The sequence below is a fragment of the Clinocottus analis genome, unplaced genomic scaffold (genome assembly GCF_023055335.1).
Source record: "Clinocottus analis isolate CAN_PGR_092001 unplaced genomic scaffold, fCliAna1.0.p SCAF_24, whole genome shotgun sequence".
NCBI lineage: Eukaryota > Metazoa > Chordata > Actinopteri > Perciformes > Cottidae > Clinocottus > Clinocottus analis.
Window position 1 is genome coordinate 2,417,821 of NW_027175976.1, and position 26,969 is coordinate 2,444,789.

Consider the following 26,969-nt stretch of genomic DNA (forward strand, 5'->3'; position numbering starts at 1 on the left):
GGAACAATTAATCACATCCCGTTTGACCTTTTTCTTTTTCTTCTTTTTCTCCACCAGAGGTCGAAGGTCAAGGACACTCCAACAGGATGGACTCGCCATCGCTGAGGAGCAGAGAATGAAGGCTGCAGGTGGAACGGAAAACATATAAAAAGGTTTCCGTTAACGTTATCGCAGAGATTTGCACATCAGCTGAGCTCAGCTGGCCCTTCCCAGTTCTTTAAAATGCGGCGACTGTAAAAGCCTTGAATGAAGTCACTGAGAGGGCTAGTAAAGGAGGCAGGAGATGAAAGGAAGGAACCCACAGGAGGAGCAATAAAAGTCCATCTTCCACGATGTAAGTCTCGTCTGAAAGCTTCTCAAGCTGTCAGCGACGAGTCCGGAGAGACTGAAGATAAATAGAAGGCCGTGTCTGTTTATGCAACTCTGATTTACAGCAGCAAAAACATTTAGAAAGAAACCTTCCTCGATTTCATCCGCTTTATCGCAATGAGGAAACAGTTTTAACGGATGTATTCTGTTGATACACAAGTTTTTTTCTCTTTATTAAACACTTGCATTCAATGTTTTCCATTCGTTTCCTCAACAATATCAACTGTTGCAAAAATAACATCCACTCCTTGATTCTCTCTCACACACACACACACACACACACACACACACACACACACACACACACACACACACACACACGGGCGTGTTTATGCTGCGTGTCCTCTCGTGATCTCTCTCCTTCGATGTGTCGTTGTGCCGAAGTGATGACAGCTTCCTGTTTCTCCTCGGGAATGAGGAGCTGATTTAAGGGGAATGAGGAGCTGGTTTAAGGGGAATGAGGAGCTGGTTTAAGGGGGAATGAGGAGCTGGTTTAAGGGGGAATGAGGAGCTGGTTTAAGGGGGAATGAGGAGCTGGTTTAAGGGGGAATGAGGAGCTGGTTTAAGGGGGAATGAGGAGCTGGTTTAAGGGGGAATGAGGAGCTGGTTTAAGGGGGAATGAGGAGCTGGTTTAAGGGGGAATGAGGAGCTGGTTTAAGGGGGAATGAGGAGCAACCAATCAAATTTCTAACAAGATAAAAAAAACAACCTCAGTTTCTCTGCGTTTGGCTGCAAAATGTCAGCCAGACTTTATCTTCCTCTCCGCCACTGCCTTGGTCGGCCGGTCCAAACTGTGCTCCAACACACACACACACACACACACACACACACACACACACACACACACACACACACACACACACACACACACACACACACACACACACACACACACACACACACACACACACACACACACACACACACACCTCGAGAGCTCTTGTGGGCCATTCCAATACCTGCTGAAAGGTATTGTGCTGCAGTTGGAGAGATTATCTTTGTATTGTGGAAAACTCTTTTCATCACTTTCATGTGTCTGTAGAAGCCCGTCTCCAACTAAAACATCAAGAAGAAACAGCGATAGAGTAAGAAAGGTATCCGTTTCATTTTGAAGAAAACATCTGATCCTTGGCTGCAACTGATGACGGTTTTCATTTCAAATTAATCTGCAGACCAATTACCAGATTGATCGAAATAGTGGAAAATGTGAATTTACTTGCTGGACTTAGTGGCTTCGAAGCTCCCAAAAGTGCAGAAACTTTGTAAAAAAAATCAAATATTAACCTTAGAAAGGTCAGGTTTGTCCGACGTCGTCTCTCTACACACTCTGACAGAAACCATATTTCCTGACATCTATCCCTCCTATTGTGTTTCTCTTCCCAGAATTGTGCAACAAACCCAATAAAAGCCTTTTAGCTCTCTCACAGAGATGGTTCTCCCTCTCTCTCTCACACACACACACACACACACAAAATCTGATTCAGCCTGTGAAAACAAACGGATCCAAATGAAAACACTTTTTGTTTTCTAATCCAATCTTTCACTGAATGCCTCAACACGCACATATTCAGAGAGATTTGGAGAACACAATATCAAAGTCACATCACATTCTCTTTTTTCATAACATCCATTGAAATAAGAGATGTACATAATCTTTGTTTTTCTTTCCTCCTCTCGTTAAGAAAAATGTATGAATTCCTTTAAGTTGGACAATAAAAAACAATAACATCACATTGCAGAGTGCAACTGCTTGATCAAAACACACTGTGTGTATGTGTGTGTGTGTGAGCCTCTTGGCTGCCTGCATGCTGCCGTCAGCTGGGCCTTTGTGCGAATACGTCGCTCTTCATCCACAGACGTGTTTCCACTTATTCTTTATTAGCTATAGACGTCTTGCTCAGCGCGACGTTGGGTGGAGGTTTTACAGGACGTCGTCAAACTGATGAAGTAACAAGGTGCAAATTGTGCAAATTGTCCAATATTGTGCAGTGAAATCCAGACGGGGGAGAAGGAGATGTCAATTAAGCGTTTTTTGTCGAAACACACACCCAGTCCTGATAGAAGTGCTGAGGGGGTCGACACACACAACTATTTTGGCGACTCTTTTACCTCAGGATGAAAACAGAGATTAGGTTCCTAACATACAAATTCTAATTTTGGATTTTTTTTTGTTGCTTCATCTTCATTCTTTCCCCGTGACTTCTTCGTATATTTCAGGGTGTTTCTTCTGGCGAGCGGGTGATGTCATCATTACCCTCCGTCTGGTGTGTGTGACCTGGAGTGCGGCGGTTGACGTTTTTATTCCTTGAGACATTAGCACCCCGGATCGGACCGATTGGGCCGTTTGCCGAGACCCTTTTTTTCCACCACTTTAATAAAATAAAAAAAACACAACCATAAAAGGTTGTTTGCTTCTGCAGTTTGCTGCTGTGATTCATCACGGTGGCAGTAATCACATCACAGCGCTCGTTACATGTGTGGCCTCCGCTGTGTGGTGAAACACAAATGCATGTTTTCCCTGAAGCCGGATTTGAGAGTGCGGTCAGGAGAGATCAGAGTGTGAGGTCAGCGTCACGGGCCGAGCATTACATCTCATGAAAATGACTTCCAGGAAGTGATAGAAGTGTCCCGCTATTTCTGTTTGTAGCCACAGTTTGTTTTGTATCTTGTTGGTACGCATTGATTGCTGGGATTTTAAATGTATTTATTACATTTCATCTTGTTTTCATCGTCTACAAATTGGAAGAACGCAGGAACATCACATCCTCCATCCAATGAACAAATGATTAAAGACATATTATTGGACTATGGATCCAAATTAAAAGTACACAAATAATCGCAGCCATCAAGAAGTCACGGATCAATGATGAACTTATATTGTGGGAACATTGCTCTGCAGCTTTTTATTAGCATGTTTAATTCATCAGCCGAGAGGTCACTGCTAATATTTGGCGAGCTGCCACCTCTGTGTTGCCATGAGAACATGCGAGCAGTGCCATTTCCCTTTTCTCTGCAATATTGAAACAAGAGATAGATCAATACAACTGTGGCATAGAGGTACAGGAGTCAGAACTAGTGTGAACGTCATGTCTTCGGAAAATTGTGTCAGTATGCTTTTCTACTTTTAATACGCAAAAAACAACAAGATCTCTTGAATTTCTGCTCGGAGTAAATGTGATTTTCCGGGACGTCAGCACTGGCGTGACAAGACCATCAAACAGCATTTCACAGCATATGTAAGCCATTCAGAAGCGGAGAGTACCTATTATCATCCATAGGGTTTATTTATTCAGTTATTACCGCCCTCACATCTCAACATCGGCTGCCTTTTTCCACAGCAGATAGCACATGTTTTTTATTGTTCCAAAACTGCATTCCTGTTTTTGCGGTACAGTGTACCGAGACAAAAGAGGGAGAGGCCTCTATGGACTGCTGGTTCAAGACCTTCAAGTGCAACATCAGGACTTTATTGCCCTCGTCTATCAGGAACGTAAGGAAGTGAGAACTCACGGGGGCAGACTCACCAGGAGTTTTCAAAACCTCTACAGCGATCATTTCTTTATCGAAATGTTCTCTGTAGCATCGGACCGTTGGCGACATAGCAGAGGTTTATCGAGGCCAAAAAAGGCCTGAAAGGCCTTTGAGGAGGGTCCTTGTCAACAGCCACGTAGCTCATCATTTATTGCCCCTTCTGTGTCGATTCAGAGGCAACTTTGCTCACTGTTGCCGGAATTGCGAGTCTGTGTTGACGTGCGGAAACAGAGCCTCGAGATCCTCCGTGTGTGAGAACACAGATGAAGGGACATCCCGTAGGAGTTTCAGTGTAATCACGGTGGAGAATTTGATAACAATCTTGTATATATATATATATTCCCACTCAGAGCCACATGGAGTTCACACACACAAACACATGCACGCGCACACACACACACACTGGGCTTCTGACATTAAAACGTGAGACGCTTGAATGCACAGACCAACTTATAATAAGTCTCGGACACAGAGGGCTATTTTCAGATGCAACAAAAACAAACAAATAAGATCTTCTCAGGACTTTTCTGTGTTCCTACTCCTCAGTGCGTCCTTGCACTCGTGCATCTGTGTGCCGTTACGCTGGCGATTTGTTTGGCGTTTGCAAGCGCTGACCTCGTAAGCGAGCCAGGTTCCTTCTCCACGCGCCTGCATGTGCAAAGTCTTGTCCCCGCTTTTGACTCAAAGCCCTGTGAAGCTGCTGCGCAGAGTGTCGTCGGTGTTGTGCAACAGTCGAAACCTTTTGGAAAGGAACCGCTGACGTGAAATTGGTCTTTTGTTTAACTCGTGTAGTCTGCATTTCCTGCCAAACACCACACACACACACACACACACCACTGAACTGTGAACGACTGCTTGCTGTGGCATCATGTCACAAGTACCATACTTGATATATTTGGAGAAATGCATATTGAACTTTAAACACTCATATGTGTGTGCCTTATTTTATATATTTTTGTAGCAATGTTTTTTGTATTCTTAATTCAAATTTGAGTATTATTGTTGTCATTTTAAAAACACCGGCTTCTAAACAAGGGAAAAATATACTGACTCATTTCCTGATTCTAGGACTCATTCTTGCCTTTCGCGTTACGTTTTATCGGGAAAAGAAATCAGCAACTTCAACTTCAGTTGCTCGCACAGAACAAACAACAAATTGATGACGTGGAACCGCCATCGCTTCAGGCATCAGGCATCGCTCTGCCATCATGAATGCACGGTCTGCTCATGCTAATGTTATGGGATTCGGCAGTTGCAATCTAGTTATGCACTCGATCCACGCCGGGTCATTTCCCTACTGATGGGTTATGCTGACTCAGGTTCTTACGGGACGTAGCTAACACATTTACTTTGTCATGTTCGTCACAAAGCGTACACACGTCTCATGAACGTCCCCTGAGCTCATCAACAAACGTTGAACTTCTTCAACTCCACAGCACCTTGCACCACGTTTTCCCGGCTGGCTCGTGCTGCCATTTGCCACCATCAGCAGATTGTGTAATTGTCCCGCGCTGGGTTTTATGTGTGTCATTAATCAAAGTGTCTGCGGCTATGTGGATCATTGCCCCAGTCATCTGGCCAACTGGGCAGCCACAATATTAACACGTGTGTTTGATTTTTCTGCTTCAGCTCCAATGGCAGCAGTCAGCAGAGCGGGCGAACCGTCATGAAGTCTGAGACAGACAGCAGTTATTTCACTTTCTCTGCCACATAGCTGCCACATGAGTTGGGATAAGATAAGCGCTTTAAGCCCAAAACTCTGACAAAATGTTATTTTATTTGAAAAAGAAATTGCAGACAGAATAACTGAGGCAGCAACTCAGGACTTAATCCTGCTTTAATCACTGGAAAAAAAAACCCAGCAGATCCTGAACGGTGAAATCCATCAGTCTGCGATATGTAAACACACACTGATTTGCTTCGCCATGGCTTTTAATCCAGTTTGTCCTGCTCTGCTCACTACGCCTTTGACGCTGATCGACTTGTACAACGCAAAGCACACCGAGCGCTGACTTCATGAGGAAGAAATCCACTCCAAGACGTGATTCATTTGCTTTGTGGAGACGAGTCTCAGTCAGTTATATTGTTTTTTAGCAATGCATGTCTAATTAACTGGTTTGAAATGTTGCTTATAATGCCACATAAAAGGCAATCTCTCTGTTCTTAAATCACTACTTCAACCATTAATAACTTATTATAGTTTTTCTTATAACATTAGTTACCAATTAGATCAAAAAATACATGCCAAATTAAGTAAAGCAGATGTACTATCACTCCATTCAAACATGCAACGTTCAATTAAACTTTCAGACAATAAACTTATCTAAAAGAAACAATGCATAGATACATGATTTGCACCGTTTCTCACAAATTAAATAAGCATAAGAAAATTAAGAATCAACTAAAGCAACACAAAGCGTATCGTCTGACACATTTAAAAGATCTAAAAGTGTATCAAAAAGTATCAATGTACACTTATTTATCAATTGTAATGAGTTCACTACTCCATAATACATACACAACACAACCTGAGAAGAAGAATTAGCTGGGGGAGAAACTATCAACTCACCACCTGCAAACAACACAGCCACAACCATTAAATACTAACCTGGGAAATTATAAATTATACAACATTTACATTCAGTACAGTATTTAAGCACCATTATGCTATAATAGTATTTAATACGTGCACAGCAAGAACTTAAAACACACAGAGTAATCACAACTCAGAGGCATTTAATGCTAACTGCCAGGAAGGAAGCTAGCTAGCTAGCTAGCTAGCTAGCTGTTAGCAAGGCAAGCAAAAGACAGTTTGCACAGACAGACAGACAGACAGACAGGATGTTTGACTTACGTTATTTGTCGCCCATGTTAATTCACCTTTCTTTCATGTGAATGAAGTATCTTTGTTGACCGAGACTTCCTTGTAGACAAGACTCCAAGATCCTCTCTCCTTAGCTGCTAACTAGCTAACTAGCTTAGTCTTACAAAAGCACCAGAGCATTATCGGATGTTTATCGTTCTTTAGGCATTAAAAAAATATTAACTTTAGTTTATTTGAATCCAGTTTCTTTTAAAGAGACTTTTAAATGTCCACTCCGGAGAAATTTGTATTAAACAAACAAATTAATAAAATGCGAAGGGAGCCAGTGCAGTAGGTGAACAGGTGAGGATAGAGCTGACGAGGCGTGACCAGCAGGTGTACAAATTAGCTGATGAGAAATTTATTTATTTGTATTATTTTATGCAATTAAAGTTCGCAGTAGCTTGATAGTAGTTCAACGACATGCATATTTGCTACTTTTGCACCATAAAAAGGAAAGGAATTTTTTTTTTTTAAAGTCTTATTTCACCATATTCACTACTGTAATTGAATTGTCTTTGACGAGTCCAGCTCCTTGTTTTCTTCAAATGCATTAGTCAGGCAGCCACCAGCACACACTGGAGCTTTTCCTTTTGTGTAGCGCCTGATGGGCAAAAGTACGGCACTGCTGAGTGCTCAGTGTGTATATGAAGCTACAAAAATAGACCAACTTAAGGAGTATGTTCAAGAGAGAACACTTTACAAGACAACCCCATTGTGTAAACATTTATCCCTGTACATAACTCAAAACATGGGCTTGAACAAAGTATCTTATTTATGTAATGTTCACAGTATTGCACCAAGTCTGTCAAAAAAAAATAAAAAAAATAAACCAAGACTGTACACCATTAAAACCTTTTTTTTTTTTTAAAAATCAACTTCTAAACTAAACTGCCAGTCTTGAGTCGTGTGCTCAGTCCATCGGTTCACTCAGGACAAAGATGGAATTTTAAGCTGAAGATTCACATGGGTTCAAAAGAAAAGAGCCCTTCAGATCCTTCAGCAGACGATTCAAGACGGAGACTAATTGATTCAAACTCAAAGTCCCATAAAAAACACATCTGAAACCACCGTAATAATAATATTAATGAGAGCAGACCGATCCAACAGACCTACTACACCTCCTCTGTTCTGCATCTCAAAGTGCCGGGAAAAACTACACAGCCGTCCCTATGATGCCGGGAAAAAACTATATCGGAATGATTTCCAAGACACTTGCAGGGCGTTAATATCGTTCACCTAAAGTCACTGCAGTTCCCACTCGTGGTGTGATTAAAGAGGAAAGGCAGCTGTTGGCACTAGAACACGCCTTTGTTGATAAAAAATAAACCACAAAACAATGTGGACATGTACATTTTTGTCAAATGGATAATTTTGAGAAACCTGCTGACGCTAAACTTCCCTGGGGAACTTTAGGAAACAACAGCAGAATATGAGATCGGTCATATTAAAACTATTAACTTCAAAGTTCACGGGGTCTTTTGGTACTGCACTGGGTAGGTTCTGCCATTATAATTCCCAGGGAAAGAATGAAATACGTTATGGTCCTATGGGAAATACTAAATAATGTTGGTAGAAAGAAGAAGAAAAAAAGAGCCCAGAATAAATACAGTGAAGATGTTTAATCATTCAACTACAGTTCAGTGTGATGGTTCTCAACAGCTGCAGGAACGCTGGAGGAGGGCTCCCATGCTTCTGCTTCTTCCTCCTCCTCTTTTCCATCCTCCTCACCCTCAAAGGTTTTCTGCTTGGCGGCGTTGGGATCCTCCTTGTCTATGATATCCAGGAAGTTGTACAACTCGGTAGCTGGAGGCCAGCTGTCCCCACCCAGCATCCCTGCAGAGACGGTCCAACACAGATGTAGAATTACATGAAGGCATTTGATACAGGATTAAAAAAGGGGGACACATGTCTTCAATATGATGCGACTATAACATTTTTGGTTTATAATCTTCTCCTGCAATAAAACCATGTTGCAGCTGAAGTTAGATTCATGATCATATATGTATTTTGAGTGCCAGAAAAAAAGCGAACGAGTCCGATTCAATCCAGAAGTCGGCCTTTAAAAACACTCATTAGGCAAATGTCAAGCAAATGAAGAGCTAAACCAGTGCAAATGCTTTTTCTTTGAGAAACTTTAAAAGCGAAACGATTCCGGTCAAAAGTAGAGTTGTTTAAGCTGTCTTGCGTAACTATCTCACCAACTCCAAGCTATGGAGTTCAAAAGGTCGGCGGTTAACGGCTGAAGCCGTAATGATCATCGGCTTCATTTAAAGACGCTTTTTTAGCTGCTCAACACAAAGCCTGTTGCGCATACCTTTCACATTCCTCAGTCGGGAAAGCCACAAGTTTGATCCTGCCACTGTTTCGCTCTGCCTTTAACCTGTGTGTGTGTGTGTGTGTGTGTGTGTGTGTGTGTGTGTGTGTCTGTATAGAGATACACTATGGGTGAGGAGGGCACATCCATTTGATCATTTCTCTTGACACTCCGCCAAAGATTCTCTCATTTGACACATAACTTGTGACCCCTTTTTATTCCATCTGCCAAAAAGATAACGAAATCACTTTCATCGCAATTCCGTGGTGGCATTTCATTGTTGTATTCTTCTCCTTTTGACATCAGAGGAACAATCAGTCTCTTCTGATACCCACGTACAATTTGACTTTTACATTTCCCTGCTTCTTGAGAGACGATGTAAATGTGAGCGCGTGATTGCATTCTTCATTACAGATGGAAACACATCCAGGTGCATTTCAAAAACAGACGCTTAGAGAGCCTCGCTGCTAAAAAAACAAGCTGAATTAAAGTAATTGCAGAGAGCAATTAGTGTGATTAAAGAGGGGAAATGACAGAGAAAAAAAAGGCTAAGGTGAAGATCTTCATGATGTTTTGAATTCCCGTTACTTTCAGGTTTTTTTAAGCTTTCCTTAAATATAACTATACCAGCTTTGCTTAATATTCTAGCGTCGCATGTGAAACATCACTGTTTTTGGTTGTTGTCGTTTTATATGCGTCTGTTCTTGGTTTGAAGTTTTTCGGTACGTCTCGTCTTAATTGTGGGTTTTGTATTTGATCATTTTATGACTTTGGAAAATAAAGATATTAAAAAAAGGGATGACATCTTTGCCTGGTTAATAGGACAAAGTTCAGGCCGGTTGTGGTGCGTTCAAGGTTGGTCTAGCCGGCTGGTTGTTTAGCAAGCTGACCTCTATCGCTGTTCACAAAAATGAATAAACCCAAAAGAGTTCATTTCTGTTCACATGAGACGAGAGTTTGGAATAATTTCTGTAAGATGAACGTTTATTTGGAAAGCTTTGGTTAAGCTTCCCTTCAAAGAGCGAATACTTATGCTCGATTATCAAAATAAACGTGGTTGAAACATCCTGTGGTCTTGTGATATATTATATACCTTCTTGCATACCGCAGCACTTCCTCCTCCTTACCTGCTGCTGACTCAGTCCCGTCCTCGACCCTCTGCACCCACTGCAGGACGGAGGAGGCCACCACAGGCGTGTCGGGGGAATACTGGTAGATCTCACTCCCAGTGGGCAAATGGGTGAGCACCAGGGCAGGGAGGGGGGCCGCAGAGCCCAGGTATGAGCCCAGCACAGACGTACCAGCTGGAGTGCGGCCGCTGGAACACCACACGGGGAAAACAAGTCACTACCAGTGGGGTCATTGTGAAACAAAAGGACTGCTTTGGTGGCACGGTTTTGTCACGTACAGGTGGATCCAGCAGACCAGGTAGCGCTCCATCCATTTGCCCCCCTGCTCCACCACGCCTCTCATCTCCTCCAGCAGCGCCTGGCTCTGCCTCCGCCCGGTCTCGTCCTCGTCCTCTCCCACGAAGAGGAGGAGGAGGCCTTTGCCCAGGGAGAGGAAGGACGGCAGGTTTTCCACGGTCAGCTCCGGCTGGAGGGAAAACAAAAAGGCGGAGAGGAGGGAGGAGTTCAAACGGACACGTTACGACAGTGACCGCCTCTGCAGGAGAGACAGAAATAAGCACTTTGGAAACCAACAACACCCAGAAGTCAGCACACAGCTCAACATCTGAGATTTACTCATCAGATTTTTACTGTTCACTGCAGCTACTCCACCTCGCTCTCAGGCATCAAACCAGCGTCAATCACCTCAGACAGTTATGTTCCTCACTGCCCCTTCATACAGTCACCAAGTGGCTTTATTTGGAAAGTAAATTGTGCTTTTAACTGAACAGACTTATTGGACCTCGCTGCGTTCCCGGTCTTGGTAAAAAAAAGGACAACAGCGCCACCGAAAGGGACCTTTGGGTCATCACATGGCCTTTAACTCAGCGTGCCCAAAAACTCGCCGATTCCACATTACTGCCTCGTGTCTGAACGAGGTAACTCAGGAGGACTCAGCATCAGATTTAATGGCCATGTCAATTTGCATATACATGGAATTTGACGCTGCGTTTCACGTCGCTCTTCGTACTCATATGCATACAATAAGCAAGATAAATATAAAAAAAAGACAAAGAAAACGCCTTTGAATGCACTGAGGATTTCAAATGCCAATCTGGCTCACCAATAGGTCTCTAATCAGACAATTGTTCACAAATTCATAAAAAAACAACGTTGTTTTTGTGTTTCCCAATGCAATCACTGCTTTATAAAGACAGATGAACGGGCACAGGTGGACGTACCAGCGGATGCAGCAGTGCGGTGCTGATGTGGGACTGCAGCTCCTCGGCGGAGTCGGACACGAGCAGAGCGGAGGGCCGAGTGTGTGTGTCCCAAGATGGAAACACCAACACTACAGGAAGCTCCACGTTGTGCTTCGCCGCCCTGCAAGATTACACACACACACACACAACACAAATGCATGTTTGAAGTTCAATCTGAAGGATATTTAATGACACAAGAGCACCTGGCCCTTTACAAAGAAACATCACCACATGACTAAAGTGTCCTTTCAACACCTGACTGGTGTGTAATAATCGAAGCTGCATGAACTTTACTTCTTTAAAAACACAAAACAATCTTCCTGCTCTTCCTCCGCCTGCTGACGTTGTGTTTTGTCAAGTACGACTTCAAACTGTCGGACGACCTTGAGGCAGGAATGACGAGACTGAAATTAGAGTTCTTACCACTTCTCTGCCAGCCCTCCTGTCAGCAGTCCGGTCAGCACCTCTCCTCTCAATGATTTGGCTGCTTCAGTGAACGACCGTACACCTGGCGAGACAGAGCGACATCACCATCATCATCACCACCACCATGCTCCTGACAGTGGCTTTAATGGCCGTCAGTGGCTTTAAGGGCAGTGGCTTTAATGGCCGTCCTGAAGAGATAATTCTGCAATATAGACAAGTTACTTGAAGTCCTTATTTTGATTTTTCGCCACTGAGGCCTCGCCATCACTTCACAGCCTCCCCACCTGCGTCTGCTCGAGTCTTAAACAGTCCCAGTGCGCGATCGGGCTTGTAGCCCGCCGCCGCGGGAGGCACTTCCTGGAGGAATGATGTCACTTCCTCTTGGGTGGACAGTAGCGCCGGAGAAGCCGGTCGGCTCCTGGTTAATAAGAAGAAACATGCAAGATTGTGAGCGAATGAAATGTACACAGATGCTCACTCATACGTACGTCACACACACACACACACACACACACACACACACACACACACACACACACACACACACACGCAGTGACTTCAAGATTCCCACAACTCTGAAATTGAGAGCTGCTCTCTGTGAACTCCACTGGGTGTGTAACATTCAGCGTTGTCGGCACATCGTTGACTTTACTGTGGCTCTCTTCATAATTTAGATTGGACTACGCTACTCAGAGACAACTTCGTGCCCGTGGACCCTGAGGGAACTCACAGCGCGATGAAGCGATGCAGCGCCTCGGCACTCAGCATGCCCCCGTAGTGCTGGGCCGGCTCCTCGGGGCGGAGCAGCAGGACGGTGGGGAAGACGGTGACCGGCTGGAACGGCAACGGCATCGGGGGGGAGCTGCCCGACTCGGCGGCGCAGAGGTCGGTCCACTCCGCGCAGTTCACCACGCTCACCTGGACCTCGGAACCTGAGGGGAGTCGGTGAATCGGGCAAACGTCAAGATCACGCCGTTCCAAGACATCTCAAACTGGATGAGCTCTCTCCGTTTATCAATCCGGTCATGACAATCATTTTAAGAGTTAAAAATATGTGCAGAACTTGCCAGAGTCATATTGTTCTCTGCGCATACATTGCAAAACAGGAAGTGCTTCTATAACAATTACGGAAACAATTTTTGCAAAGTAGAAACAAATTATGACAACTGTCGTTCAAAAACTTTGCAACATGAAGTAATAAACTCTATGTGTTGCATCATAAGTACATCTCCTCAGCATGTCTGCTCACGCCGAGTCCTCCAGTTACCTTCAAGTTTCTCGGCCACATCAACGTATGAGCTGATGAAGGTCTTGGAAACGGCGTGCCCTGGTGGCGAAAGCAGAAACGACCGTTAATTCAATCCGCGTGCATGTCGACAGGCCAGTGGGAACAGTGCGGCTTACACGAGAGGTAGAAGAGCGCCACCGTCAGGCTGCTTTGAGCCACTGAGGCGTGGAAGTTGTCGGAGGTCAGTTGGGTGAGTGAGTCCGGGTCCGACAAGTTGTTCTGGTTTTTGTAGACGTACGCCGCGATTTCATCGTTCAGCTCGTCACTGTCCGGCATGTCATTGCCCTGAATGTCGTCAGTGGAATCCTTCGAGTCCTCCTCCTCCTCCTCCTCTTCCTCCTCTTCCTCCTCTTCCTCCTCTTCACTTGTGAAGAGCGCCAACAGCACGTCAGGGTTGTCTGAGTGCAAATACTTTACCTCTGAACCCTTAAAGCACACACACACACACACACACACACACACACACACACACACACACACACACACACACACACACACACACACACACACACACACAATGATTCACCTAATTTTTCTTTATGTATATATGAATTTATGTGACCATCATACTTTCTCAGACAGCCTGTAAGCAGCGTTATACTCTTCGGGGGTTTTCACTGCAGGACTCTGTCTAATAAAACACACAAAACAAGGTAGATTTAGATTTGCTGGGCAAATTAAATGTGATGTTTTACCTCTCAACAAACTCGGTAAGAGAATCAGATCCACGTGCACCTGTGCTTCTTACCTGTGCACGAGGACCATCAGGGCAAAGCCGCGGAGACGCCGGGCCAGAGCGGTGGCCGTGTCCAGGTCCTGCTGCTGGGTTGCGGGGCGAGAGAACAAGAAGACCTGGGGGATGTCCTGGTAGGGGAACTGAGCGCGCTGGACCGAGGTCGGGTCTTCGTAGACTTCGTTCTGTGCCGTGGAGAGACACACGTGCAAATCATTACATTCTGTTCACTTTTGAACCCCCGCTGGCAGGAACGTGGAGGTGCAACACGCCTGACTCTGGAGACAACCTGCTCATTCTACCGAAAAACATTAGATGCTAACGAGAAAACGGAGTGAAGATTATTGCATTTCAATTTCTGCTAATGGACGCCCCAAAAATGCCACGCGCTGGCCCTTTAGCAATCCAACATCCATTGACTCTTTATTTCCATCCTGCTCACCACTAGTGGAGCCTCCATGAACTGCAGGAAGGAGTGGAGGTTGAGGATGGACACCGGTTTCCTCAGGCGGACGGCGGGACACCGCGAGGCTCCGCTGGGAGCTCCAGCGCAGTGGAGGAACCAAAATTTAGACGAGCTAGTTTGCTCATCAAATCTGCAAGACGAGACGGAAGAGGAGAGACGCACACAGTAAATTGTTTTACGCCTTTATGAAACACAATCTGGCACATGATTCACATCGGAGAAAGGAACCAAAAAAAGATAAACGTAACCTACCCCAGGTTTTGCAAAACTGGGCCTCCAGTTATGAAGATGAACTGGTATTTGGATCCGTACACATACGCCGTCTCCATCAGCGATCTGTGCGCTTAAGTTACACAATCATACAATTAATGATCCATGAGTCAGTTCATCCGTCCTTTCAACACATCAGCCAGATCACCTCCATCACTGACACTCTCCTTCGTCTCCATACCTGGTGTTCTCAGTCTGTTGGCGTAACACAGTGCGATGTCCTTCTTCCCTCGGGCTTTCTTCTCAAAGGCCACCAGGTTCTTCACTGTGTGAACGTGCTTGATCTCATTCTGCAGAATGGTACTGGAAGAGAGACCAAATCTTAAAGGATCAATCTGGAGCTCTTTTTATACTTTTTTTAAAAATCACATAAAAAAAAGGCCAAAAACCCAAAAGTCCACCTCTCAATACTTTTGGACTTCCCCTGAAACCATTGGGTTGCAGATATACATTTTTTGTTTTGCATTGTTATATATCCACACTGTATATCATCAAGTGTGTGTAGTATTAAACAATATCAACACTATGTAATTACAAGCGCTACCTATCATCGTGTTAAAGAAGACTATGTGTCAGTAGTTTGCGTATGTTTTGTTTCAGAAGGACTGAAAGCTGCTACTCACAACAGGACCTCCGAGACGATGGCGTTGACGTTCGACATGACGTTCAAATGAAAAGATGAAAACTCCTTGCCACCCCTGTCAGAAAGACACGGGAGAAAGACAACGTCAGCACAGAGCAGGCCTTCTGCCCCAGCTCGCTCTGCCGCTGCACTTCACACACACCTGAAGAGAAACGTCACCTGGGCCTTTTCTTCCGCGCAGTATTCGTAAACATGCTCTTTACTGCAGTTGACCTGAACAGACAAAAAAGGAGAAAAAGACACTGAACTGCCGTCTCTACTGCTTGGGAATCCCGCTCCACATCTTGAGGTGAATAAAAGAAACATGTCAGACTTTTACCTTGGCAACCAGCACTCCATACGGCTGCAGAGCCTCAGCGGACTGCTGCAGCTCGCCCAGGAAGCGAGACATGTCTGAGGAGACTGGGGACAAGAGATTTAGATCTGTAACGATGACAGTCCGCCTGGTCCTGTTTGTCTTATTTATCAATAAGTCAAAAAAATGTCCTATTGACCTATGACCCATTTTACATCTTCTCAAACAGTTTGGTTAGAGCGACAGGCTCTGTACTAAAAGGGTTAAAAGGCTGCCATCTGCTGTATTACACATCAATGTGAACAAAAACTCAGCCAGCGTGAGCAACCCACCTTTCTGCTGGAAGTAGATCAACATCGTCTTCCCAGAATGCATTTCCTTGTTGAAGTCTGCAGGTGTGTATTCCATCAGGGTCGGTGTGCCGGACTTCCCTGAGCACCCTGCTAACCCCATCCACAGCAGGGAAACCACAATGCACGTCCACATGATGGAGGAAAGGCTCGGTTCTGTGTGTCAGATGGGAACTAGGAGAGGGACAGAAGAGAGCGATGCTGCCTTCATGGATCCCTTCAGAAGACAAAGGAACAGTTACAATATTAACACTCACGTGACCTTGCCATATATATATATATATATATATATATATATATATATATATATATATATATATATATATATATAAACTGTGTGATATTTTGACACGTGTCACGTGGGAAAAGCAGAGGTGTATTTAATAACTGACCATTACTACCTGCTATGAAAAGTCAAAATGTCTGCTGTGGAGAAGGAAGAAAAACGCCAGGAGGAATGTTCGCGTTACCTGAGGAAGTTGAGGAGGGGTTTGGGTTCAACTTGTGTCTGTCCCAGCGGCTCACACGTTACAAACCACGGTTGACGCCGCGGTTAACCGAGATAGTTTACATTATGACGCTGATTAGAAAGCAGCAGCATTCCCCACACGGATATTATCGAGAAGAAAAGCCCCAAAAAAACTTAGCTCGGCTTGTTAGCTTTCCTCTGAGGAGTGTTCGTCCATGGTTCTATGTGTCGAGCTAACGTCAACACCTGGATACAACATACATAAAACATGTGTGTATATATATATGTGTGTCAGTGGGAGTTGTAACGTTGTGCTAGCAAAGTTTGTGAGGTTGTGTTTCCTCAAGCGGCACTGTGAAATTTGAAAAAATATATCTTGCGAGTACGCTGTTCCATGCTTCTGGAAACAGTGCTAAGCTAAGAAAGTTAAACCAGCTTCCTGTTTTCTTTTAATAATAAAATCCTTAATTGGAAAATGTGTTGTGATGTTCCTGAGTTGTCCATACAATGATAATATAAGAATCTGGAGCTCGTAAGAATATGGCTGTTTTACAGTCGTTGCCGACTGTTGCGGTCCCGTGCACGCCGGTGTTTTTATGCTTTTACTTTGAAGGCCATCGCAGTTTTAAGCAACGGCTTGTTACCGCTCAGTAACTTGACGTAAATGTTTGCAAATTGTTTTGATGGCAGTTTCTCAGCGAGACACGCCCACTTTCTTCGTTGAGCCAATGCGATCAGGGACCCGTTTGCTATCCAATCACAAGAATACAAAGGGCGGGACCTGCCGCAGCTGACATCATCACGAACCAATGGGGTGAGGTAGCTGTGGAGGTTGGGCGGCTGGATTAGCCAATGAAGTGGCGCACTGAGAAGGTGGGCGTGAGTACGTCTCTCGCTTGGGAGGTGGACATAGCTCGGAAACTGGCTTGAATATGTGGCTCCGTCGTCAGTTGTTTCGCGAGCGAATGAGCTTCGCGTTGAGCCAAGATGGCGGCCCACGAAACGCCAGTTTCCGTTTTAGTCGAGAGCAAGGGGGGCGGGTCGAAAACTGCATCACAGCTGATCTGGAGGTTCCCCCCCCCATAAGTTGTTTTTTTTGCAGAGAACAGCTTTGCAGAGATTCACAGATGGACCTCTCTCTTGTTTTCTTTCCCCTTTTCTTGTTATTTTTTACCCTAGCGCATTTTTTTCAAACTAGACCCCACATTTTTTTCAGCCCAGTATCGGATTTAAACCCCGGCGCAGATTCACTATGACACTTCTTAGCAGAATAAACTGCTTTTATCTCACATCTTCACCCGAATACCCTCGTCTTTTTGTCATCCGCGGTGAATCTAGCCCGGGTCTGACCCAGTTGTAGTGTTTTTTTGTTGTTCTTCTTTCTGCCTTCGCAGCATCCCATGTGTTAGTGCAAGCGACCAGTGGAGATGTTTTCGGCAGGAGAGGAGGTCGAGTCCCACTTGTTTACCTCACTGAAGGAGTCCCCCGGGGCTGCGATCTCCCCGACACTGGAGCTCAGTCTAACTGCCGTCTACACCGTCCTCTACTGTTTCCTGTTCGCCTTCGTCTACCTGCAGCTCTGGCTCATCTTGCACTACGGACACAAGCGTTTCAGCTACCAGAGCGTGTTTTTGTTCCTGTGCTTGCTGTGGGCCGCGCTGAGGACGACCCTCTTCTCCTTCTACTTTAGAAATGTGGTGCAGGCCAACCGGCTGCAGCCTCTGGCCTACTGGCTGCTCTACTGCTGCCCCGTCTGCCTGCAGTTCTTCACTCTCTGCCTCCTGAACCTCTACTTCACACAGGTAGAGCTGCACTGTGGGGCTTGTTGGTCTGTGTGTGTGTGTGTGTGTGTGTGTGTGTGTGTGACCTGATTTCGTAGAACAGCTGACGTCACAGTTTTGCCAACAACGATTTGTCAAAGACATTTGGGCACATTGGATTTGCAGTAAAAACACACCTGCAAGTTGTCGTTTTTTTTTCAGCAAAGATTACCAAACAAAGACCAGGTGTTGCAAAACTACAGCTCCCATGATGCTTTGACTTTTTTTGAGGACCCCAATCATTAATTGGTTAATTGAGAGCACATTACATAATCATTGGCCAGTGAAAGGAGTCTTTAGTGGCAGGGCCCAGATTGCATAGACAAATGATGGTTCTTCATGTGGGTGTGAGGCATCTTTGTCAAAGCAGTGTGGTCATCTGGAAGTAACACATGACATTAAAGAAGTCGCTCAACATTGTGAGGTTTCTAGGCAACCAGCAGGGACTCCAGGAAGTTACACTTGGCTAAAAAAATAGTCGCCCCTTTAAAAGAATTAAGAGTATGAGAGCTTAAGATGTGCTGATGAGTGGATTTGGTTACCTTTAGACAAATCCAGACTAGTCTTTCAGTCATTATGCTAAGCTAATCATCTACCGGATATAGCGCCAGCAAAAGGACTTTAAACTGGCAGATTTTCCGTCGCCAACCGGTGAAATGTGGTTACAGTGGTTGCCATGTTGCACAGAGTCGACTAATTGCATCCAGTCTGAAAAAAAAGCCTGCGTCACACCGATGTGTTTCATTCAATAAGTGGAGAAGACTGGTGAAAGAGAGACCGGTTCGGTAACCTAGCAGTAAAACCTGATATCAAACCGAGCCCAGGTCAAACACAGGATTCCTCTTAAGCACAAACACACACATGCCCTGTGGGTCAAAAGGAAGCTGGTTCAACTGGCTGAGTGGAGATGGGTAACGAAGCTGCGGTATCATAAGACTGCTGAGTAAACATCAAGACTATTCTACACAAACATCCTGCTTAATAAACAACTTCCCTTTATGCAGTGGTCGGGCTACTTTGCATCGCACAACCCCTCCCCCCCCCATCACCAACAAAATGTTGTTCTCCCACGTCATCGTCAGTTTAAAAGAATGCATCTCGATCTATGTTGGGAAAAGCGTGTGACTGGCCAGCTCAGGGAACAAACTTTTCCTACTTGTGGTTTTGTGTCTCGCCGAGTCAGACCTGAGTAATAGATCACATCTTGGACTTGCATAAATGTAATCATGTGACAAAGACAGGCTGACATATGGCCACCGTGCTCCTGTACGTGGACAAATCCAACATGGATCCATACAAAGATGGATGGGATTGAGATGGAAAAATGTCCTTTTGATTGAACTGCTCACGTCTCACACCATTTGTTGATGGGAATACAAGCACTAAAGGTCGGGAACCCCTGCCTTAAACCATCAATTTATCTATGAGACCGACTACATTTAAATCAGTTTGGGTAAATGAAAGTGTCCTTGGGTTGAACATGCTTGTTTTCCGCATAAAGATGCAGAATTTACCACCACATTTGACAAAGCGATGCATCAAATCCCCAGAGAATATTTGTCTCAATGTCAAACTCGCAGGGAGTCGCAAACGGCTCGAGCGGAGCGCTGATATAACATCATGCCACACACACACACACGTGTGTGTGAGTGTTTTCTGATGTGTCAGGCATGACTCCTGACCTGCTATTTACTTCCCCTTTTCATAACACTACGGGAAAAAATAAGGGTAATGTTCAGCTACAAACCATGTGGGGGCACATTAAGTTCTCCCGTCGTGTTCTTTTGGTTGGCTGCTTCATTTATGGGTTACCAATTACCTCCTTGTGGCCTACATTCTCCCACAAAAGGCTGAGTGTCTACTTGAGCCTTTTGGGGTTTTTGAAACCAAAAAGGATGTTAAAAAGGAAGATGGGCCACTGGATCAGTGGAGGCCCGGCTTTTAGATTTATCTGATAACAGGTTGGCGGTTGGGAGGTAGTAGATATGTGTTTTTTGTTTGGCTCATCTTTAATCAATTTCAATCGTATCTTAGCTCATAACAGCATTTTTATATTTCATTTAATGTTTGAGGATCTATAATTTATTAGGTATAAAATCCGATGGATTTGTCAAAATTGGACACATTCATGATCTGTTTTAAGTCATGACGTGCGATTGCCCAACAGCAGTTTTTCACATTACTGTCTTCCTCTTATTGTCTTTTCTTGCCCTTTTCTTCTCGTCCGTATCGACTCATTGATATAGCACCTATTTCCCTATCCAACTTACAATATACATATACTGTGTGTTCAGACCGGTTTGAAAGACCCAATTGATTCCAGTATGACGTAATCTAAAAAGTGCAAATCATGCACATCACATGCGTCTTCTATAGGACAGTCCACACAGAAAAGGAGCCGGTCTCCTAATGACCGCTCATAAGATGAAACCCTGGACAACTTAATGGCCTACCTGCGTACTGGGTCCAAGTGTCGTCTCCCTCTGTCTCTGAATACTGCGGTCGCGGTGACGGCTGCGTCTTTATAGGATCTCTTTGTTTAGTTTGGAAAATGAAGACGCGTCTATTCCTTAGATTTGCTGCAAATCCTGCTTTACTGCTGGAGGCTACGAAGCTTCAGGGAGCAGTTGTGAATGTTGTGTTCCTTTCAACTGTAAAGTCATCTTAGACAAAAAGCTGTATATGTGTTGGAAGAAATAATGATTTAGGCTGAATAAGTTACTGTTTGACTGTTATATTCAGACTTATCATCTTACTGTCTCTGTTTAATCTTTTACACAAACTCAGTAAGTCTCCTGATAGTAAAGGGGAACTTGTAGGTGTCTGTCTGAAAGAACGAGTAGTTGCTTTGTTATCATATGACCATTTCTTGCAAACCGCTCTATGGGACGAGGGGAAAGGTTCCCGATGAGGCCGAAGACATCATGAGGGTTTCTGTTAGTGGGTCATGATTCGTATTTAAGAGGTGGTTCTTTGAGAGATCTTTGAGCCGACTTGGATGTCCAATTTGTCTATCACGTTTTTGACTTGCAACAAATAAATGTTCCTGTTTTAATAAATTTGCTCCGAGGGGTCGAGTGAATTTCTCTAACAATATGTATATAATGTTATAACTGTAATAATTGATATCTTTTTTTAAACTTTTCTTTGTGTAGGTGATGTTTAAGGCTAAAGCTAAGTATTCCCCAGAGCTCACCAAATACAAGTGAGTCAGTCCTTAACTTTTCTCACACTTCTTTTTTTTCAGAATCTATTCCAAAAGCAACAGTCTACATTTCATAACGATGTTGTCCTTCATCAGACAGAACATCTGAATATAGAGCGTATTCACGTGACGCCATCATCTCAATCGCGCCATCTTGGGGTCCACCTCGTTAGCCTGCTGCTAGTGGGAGGCAATGGATTTTGCATACTGGAGACAATTTTTTACACACAGGAAAGTTTCCAGGACCAGCAGTGACTGTTTGTTTGGCCGTGCTAGATGCTGTTCCCATGCAGCCAGTGTTTTATTTTAAGTTGAAATGAATCACAGAATAAAGGCAGACATCGCCCGACGGAGTTGCCATTTTCATGGCTTTCTCCCAAGTTTCCATCCACAGTTCCCTTTGCGCAAGTGAAAGACATTGATTTTCACTCAGCGAAAAAGCTTAAGGAAATTATTGATGAGTGTTCAATGGAAACGTGCCCACAACTCAATGTATCAACAGAAACGCATGAGAACAGTCTTAACGCTCATACGCGAGTGAAACCAAAGTAATTTAGATGCATTATTTGAGAAGCTGGACAAGTTGAAGTACAAGCCTGACTTGTTGAGCTGATAAACTCATAATCTGAACCACTAGTCCCACATCCAACAATGAGGCACAGTACACTAATCACAAGACACGCCGTTTTGAACTGAAATTGTGTCTCCTTCGGGATATAATGGTCATTTCAGAAGAGCGGCATAAAACACAGCAAAACAATGGCGTGCATGGACCCCAACATGGCCGCCAAAGCTTGTTGCGGACACGTGGTGAATACGCTCTATAGATGTGTGATTCTAGTAGTTATCAGCAACGAGACTCTCTCTCCTATGCCTTACCTTATGTTCCCCGTCTCTCTCCAGGGTCCCCCTGCGCTTGTTCTTCCTGTGTCTCGGCGTGTTTTTCCTGGTGGTGAATCTAACGTGTGCGTTGTTGGTGCAAGGGGCTCTGGAGCGCTCTGAATCTCCGAGGTAAACAAAACCGACGCCAAGAGCAGACTGTTTGTGCCTCTTTGTGAAGTTAATGTCCCATTCGGTGCCCCCCCAAACGGAGACGTTTCATTCCTGAGTGTGTGACCTTTGCGTCTGCAGTGATGGGGGTATCCGACATGCGGTCCTGGCCCGGGTCTTGATCAACGACAGTCTGTTCGTCCTGTGCGCCGTCTCTCTGGCCGTCTGCGTCTTCAAGATCGCCAAGATGTCCTCTGCCAATGTTTACCTCGAATCCAAGGTAGGGCCAAAAACGTGCATGCGTTAAGAAAACAATCATAATTAGAACATATTTTATTCAGGCAGAGTTATTGTACTACTACGATTATTTGGTTGTTGTAAAACATGTCAGTATATGTTAAAGTCATTGCTATCATATTTGAACTCCAACTGTACGACATGTTCGCATTTACTGTGTTACAATACCCGGCACCACAGGCAGAAGCTCCTTGTTGTTGCCGTAGACATAAACAGTCTTACATTCATGTCCCCTTTTAAAAAAACTCAACGCCCGGCCTATATAGTCTGTCCTGGAGAGCGCTCGGTCATTCGGATCTCATTTGGGGCCCATCTCTGACACTCTATCACGGGCCGATAGCCAACTGACGCATGACTCGTACCAAGCGCGGTTGCTCCTCCACCCAGGGTACATCGGTGTGCCAGGCTACAGCCATAGGGTCCATGGTGATCCTGCTCTACACGTCCAGAGCCTGTTACAACCTGGTGGCGGTGGCCCTGGCGCCACAGGACCGGCCCAGTCCCTTCAACTACGGCTGGTACAGCGTCTCTGATCAGGTACGGCAACGGGTAAAACAAGCTTTTAGTCAGCCAGAAACCCTGTGTGTGTGTGTGTGTGTGTGTACACAATCCGCCTTAGGAGCTTTGGGAAGGCAATGTTTCGTGGGGTGAAGGGCTTTGTTTGGCTATAAGTAACATGTATGTGTCTGTGTCCTGACCTACATCATAGCTCAGTACTTGAGACGGACAGCCCATTTTAAAGGGTCCCACCGTGTGTGTGTGTGTGTGTGTGGGGGGGGGGGGGGTATAATCTGACATTATGGTCTTTATACCAGCTGTCAGTCTGACATCTCAACGTAATTCTGCCCTTGCTGGCCGGCATGTTTCTACAGTAGCCCAGCAAGGACAAACCAAACAATGACTCCAGATAGTAGACCGTAGTTCTTTTGATTAAAGCTTGCAACGTGCCTAACCCTAACCCTTCAATGCTGCCACGCTCATGACACAAGCAATATTGATTGTGGAAGACATGATATGTGCATTCACAAGATGTGTGTGTGTGTGTGTGTGTGTGTGTGTGTGTGTGTGTGCGCGCAGGCCGATGTTCAGGAGATCAGCGGCGAGGCCTACGTCGCATTTGGGATCATTCTGTTCTTCTGGGAGCTGCTACCTACAAGTTTAGTGGTGGTTTTCTTCCGAGTCCAGAGACCCAACCAAGCCCTGGTACCTAACATGTTGTCAATAGTCTGTGGGACAGAACTGTGAACCTTCAGGGCTATAAAGTGTAATGGATCTCTTTGACCCTCAGGCTCCAGGAGGGATGATCAACAGCCACAGTTTCAGCTCCAGAGCGTATTTCTTTGACAACCCTCGGCGGTACGACAGTGATGACGACCTGTCCAGAAGCATTATTAGTAGGACCGATCGAGCCAGGTGGGAGCACACCCAAGAATGTCAATACTCTGACTGATGAAGTTACTTTTGGTTGACTCTTCTGCCTGTCCTCCTCTTCCTCTCAGCCTCCACTCCACCACCCCCCAGCTGGGCACGTCCAGTTGGTATGGCTCCATCCAACGCAACGGGACTCTGGCGGCGGGCGTTGCTCCCAGCCAGCAACCGCCGTCCTCCACGGCCCCCCTCCTCTTTGCCTATGGAAACATCCAGAGTCACCACCACCACCATCACAACTACTACTCCACCCCGCAGAACAACAACAACCACCACCATCATCACCATCATCACAGTAACTACTTATCAACGCCACAGAATTATTACGGCGGGTCGCAAACGTATTTCTGCACCCCACAAAACTGAGCAGGGTCCGTCCGTAAATATTGAACAAAAACCTGACTAATAACTAACACCGTCTTTGGGTTTTTTTCGTCGCCATTTTGCTTCCCTAGATACATTCAAGCAGATACTTTTGGGTGATATTCAGATGCAGTGCGCCAAACCAGTTGAGCCTTATAGGTTGGTTGGTCAAATTATTCCAGAGAAACGTGCTTGTAACTAAAGACGCAGCTAAAGACGCAGCTGTCTTTAAACGTAGGGACCAGAATGCATGCACGCGCAGGCCATGGACCACAGGTTTAGCACTAATACGGCTACTAATATAGCTAATGCACCTAAAACGTCAAAGACCAAACTTTTTATGTTATAACGTTCTGGTCTGTTATCATTTCTAAGACTGGAATCATCAGGGACCAGATAATAGTCCTTTCCTTGTAAATTTCATCCAATTGTGCTTCTTGTGGAATGTACCATTCTGCATATAGCGGGCTAGCTAACGTGGCTAATGCTGGAGCTGTCATGGTCTGTCAGTCGGCAGCTCTGGACACCAAGGCGTTTATGTCACTTAATGTTTGTCCGACTGCTATTTTAGTTGTGGAAAAAGGGTTGTATGACTTTAATGAGGATGCGTTTATATATCCAAACAATGGCGGTGTTTTTGGCGGGAAAAGAACAGCGAAGGACGCAAGCGCTTCAGGTCTGATTTGCCATTAGCTGTCGTAGCAGTGAGAGCTAGTTCATCGCCAACGCTAACAGTTATCTTAAACACTTAATCTGTTTCAACCATGAAGAGTATCAGATAAATAGCAAACCTGAAATACAGAAAGCTTACTGAACTTCCATCTTCAGAACTTTATTATCTTGTTGGTGGCAAACTACTTGTTTTTAGCAATTTTTTGTGACATTTTCGGAGCCACAGAAATAAAAAAGCTGAACAAACGACGTTGGCAAGCTTGAGACTTCAGCCTGCCTACACAGTACTGGACTCGCATTTTGTTTAATATGTAAAATAAGCTTATTGCTGTTTTAATAGCTGACTGCAAAATACCGGTCAGTTTATTTCAGCCTTCACAAGTATCAGCCATGTAGACCGCTTCCAGCCGCAGAGAGTGAAATGTAAATGTAGCTGCCATATGCGTGTACTTTGCTCAATCTCAATAGCACAAGGTCAATGTGTAAGTGTGTGTAAAACAACAATTTGATATGTGGAAGAGTGTCAACAGATGACTTTAACAACCCACTCAGGCTTAAACTAAATCCGCTCATTCGCATGAACATGCCACTGCAGTCGGATTATACAGAACTGCAGCCAAATCCAGGTTTACTCCCCCAAAACTACACAATGGAGACGATGTGAAAACCCAAGACAGGGAGTCAAGTCGCTGAATGTTGGGGATCCAAAACATATCATTGATTTTCCCGAGCAATCGCACCATCAGTATGATTTTGGACAGTTGATGAAAGCATCAGAATGTAGCCTTCAGTCCGCATTGAAGTAGAAATCCACCCTGTGGGATTGTTGCCGAAACAGACGTTGACCAAAAAACCTGTTGTGTAATCTGATCGTTTTGGGAGTTGTGAGGCAAACTTTGCACTTAGAAGTTCACCGTGAGAGGAAAAAAAAGGCTTTAGGCCTGAATGTAGGATTTTGTCTCCTACCTGTTTTATGAATTTTCTTCAATCATCGTCTGTATTCTATATTTTACTATTTATCCTCCGAGAAAGGAAATATGTGCCATCACATTCTGAAAATATTTTTGCACAAGAAACGGTTGGCGTCTTTTTAATTGTTTGTGCGTCAACGATTCCTAATCCATGTGTGTGTTTGTCTGTACGTGTGCGTGTGTGTGTGTGTGACCTTAAATATTTGTTTTCCTGTTTGCTTTTACACTTTTTTTTTACTTTACGGATCTCTTCCTCTCCTATTGTTTTTCGTTACCTCCCACATTTACTGAATCTCATGACAGACTGCATGCAGCCTGTAAGCATATTTCACTTGACCCAGTTCTCAGACCCAAATCAGTGTCCCCATCTGTGCCGAGTCAGGACCGACTGGAAAAAAAATGCTACCCAACATTTTGGTACTTAAACTGACGGCCATGAAAGCAATCTGTAAATGACCATGTAAAGGACACTGAAAAACAACCATGGAGCTGAAGCTGTCGGGTCCAGATGAACAGAAACATCTACATGCTTCTGCATCAGTGTGCAAGAGCTCAGTGTCATGATTTCTTTCATAGGCGATATCATTTATGTAACATTGTGGCTCTTATCCGCTATACAGCAACTGTTTTATGAATTGTTTCATGTTATTGATTGGTTTATCCGTGGCCATACTGAATGTAACCTATTGTGCGACAGATCACTAACGATGTATGCAAGAAAAGCACTACTATGTTGAAATAAAGGCCTACTGCACTGTTTTTAGGAAAAAGGCGAAGCAGAATTTGTCAATTAATTACTGTGGTTTGTTCTCCTGCCCTTGAATATTAGTCT

At 44.6% G+C, this 26,969-nt stretch overlaps 3 protein-coding genes across 4 annotated transcripts in view; 1 reads left to right on the forward strand and 2 right to left on the reverse strand.

The window, feature by feature from the left end:
• nid2a (nidogen 2a (osteonidogen)) overlaps window positions 1–7,058 on the reverse strand; it is a 65,600-nt gene extending 58,542 nt beyond the window's left edge. For both annotated transcript variants that reach the window (XM_068590955.1, XM_068590953.1), the window contains exon 1: window positions 6,755–7,058. The gene's annotated coding sequence lies outside the window, so the exon portion shown is untranslated. The remainder of the gene's footprint in view (window positions 1–6,754) is intronic.
• A 1,338-nt stretch (window positions 7,059–8,396) lies between these two features.
• Window positions 8,397–18,012, reverse strand: txndc16 (thioredoxin domain containing 16). Its single transcript, XM_068591053.1, has 19 exons — window positions 17,860–18,012; window positions 15,905–16,096; window positions 15,597–15,679; window positions 15,420–15,490; window positions 15,258–15,332; window positions 14,816–14,937; window positions 14,617–14,707; window positions 14,341–14,494; window positions 13,914–14,083; window positions 13,736–13,796; window positions 13,282–13,591; window positions 13,145–13,204; window positions 12,608–12,809; window positions 12,162–12,295; window positions 11,875–11,959; window positions 11,431–11,572; window positions 10,489–10,676; window positions 10,208–10,398; window positions 8,397–8,599 (listed from the first exon to the last, which is right to left on the reverse strand). The coding sequence occupies exons 2-19, from the start codon at window positions 16,056–16,058 to the stop codon at window positions 8,397–8,399; spliced, it is 2,496 nt and encodes an 831-aa protein (XP_068447154.1). The 5' UTR covers window positions 16,059–16,096; window positions 17,860–18,012.
• gpr137c (G protein-coupled receptor 137c) lies at window positions 17,449–26,906 on the forward strand. The gene is made up of 8 exons (XM_068590458.1): window positions 17,449–18,193; window positions 21,367–21,416; window positions 22,320–22,427; window positions 22,548–22,686; window positions 23,091–23,240; window positions 23,781–23,906; window positions 23,992–24,116; window positions 24,203–26,906. The coding sequence occupies exons 1-8, from the start codon at window positions 17,819–17,821 to the stop codon at window positions 24,495–24,497; spliced, it is 1,368 nt and encodes a 455-aa protein (XP_068446559.1). The 5' UTR covers window positions 17,449–17,818; the 3' UTR covers window positions 24,498–26,906.
• The last annotated feature ends 63 nt before the right edge of the window (window positions 26,907–26,969 follow it).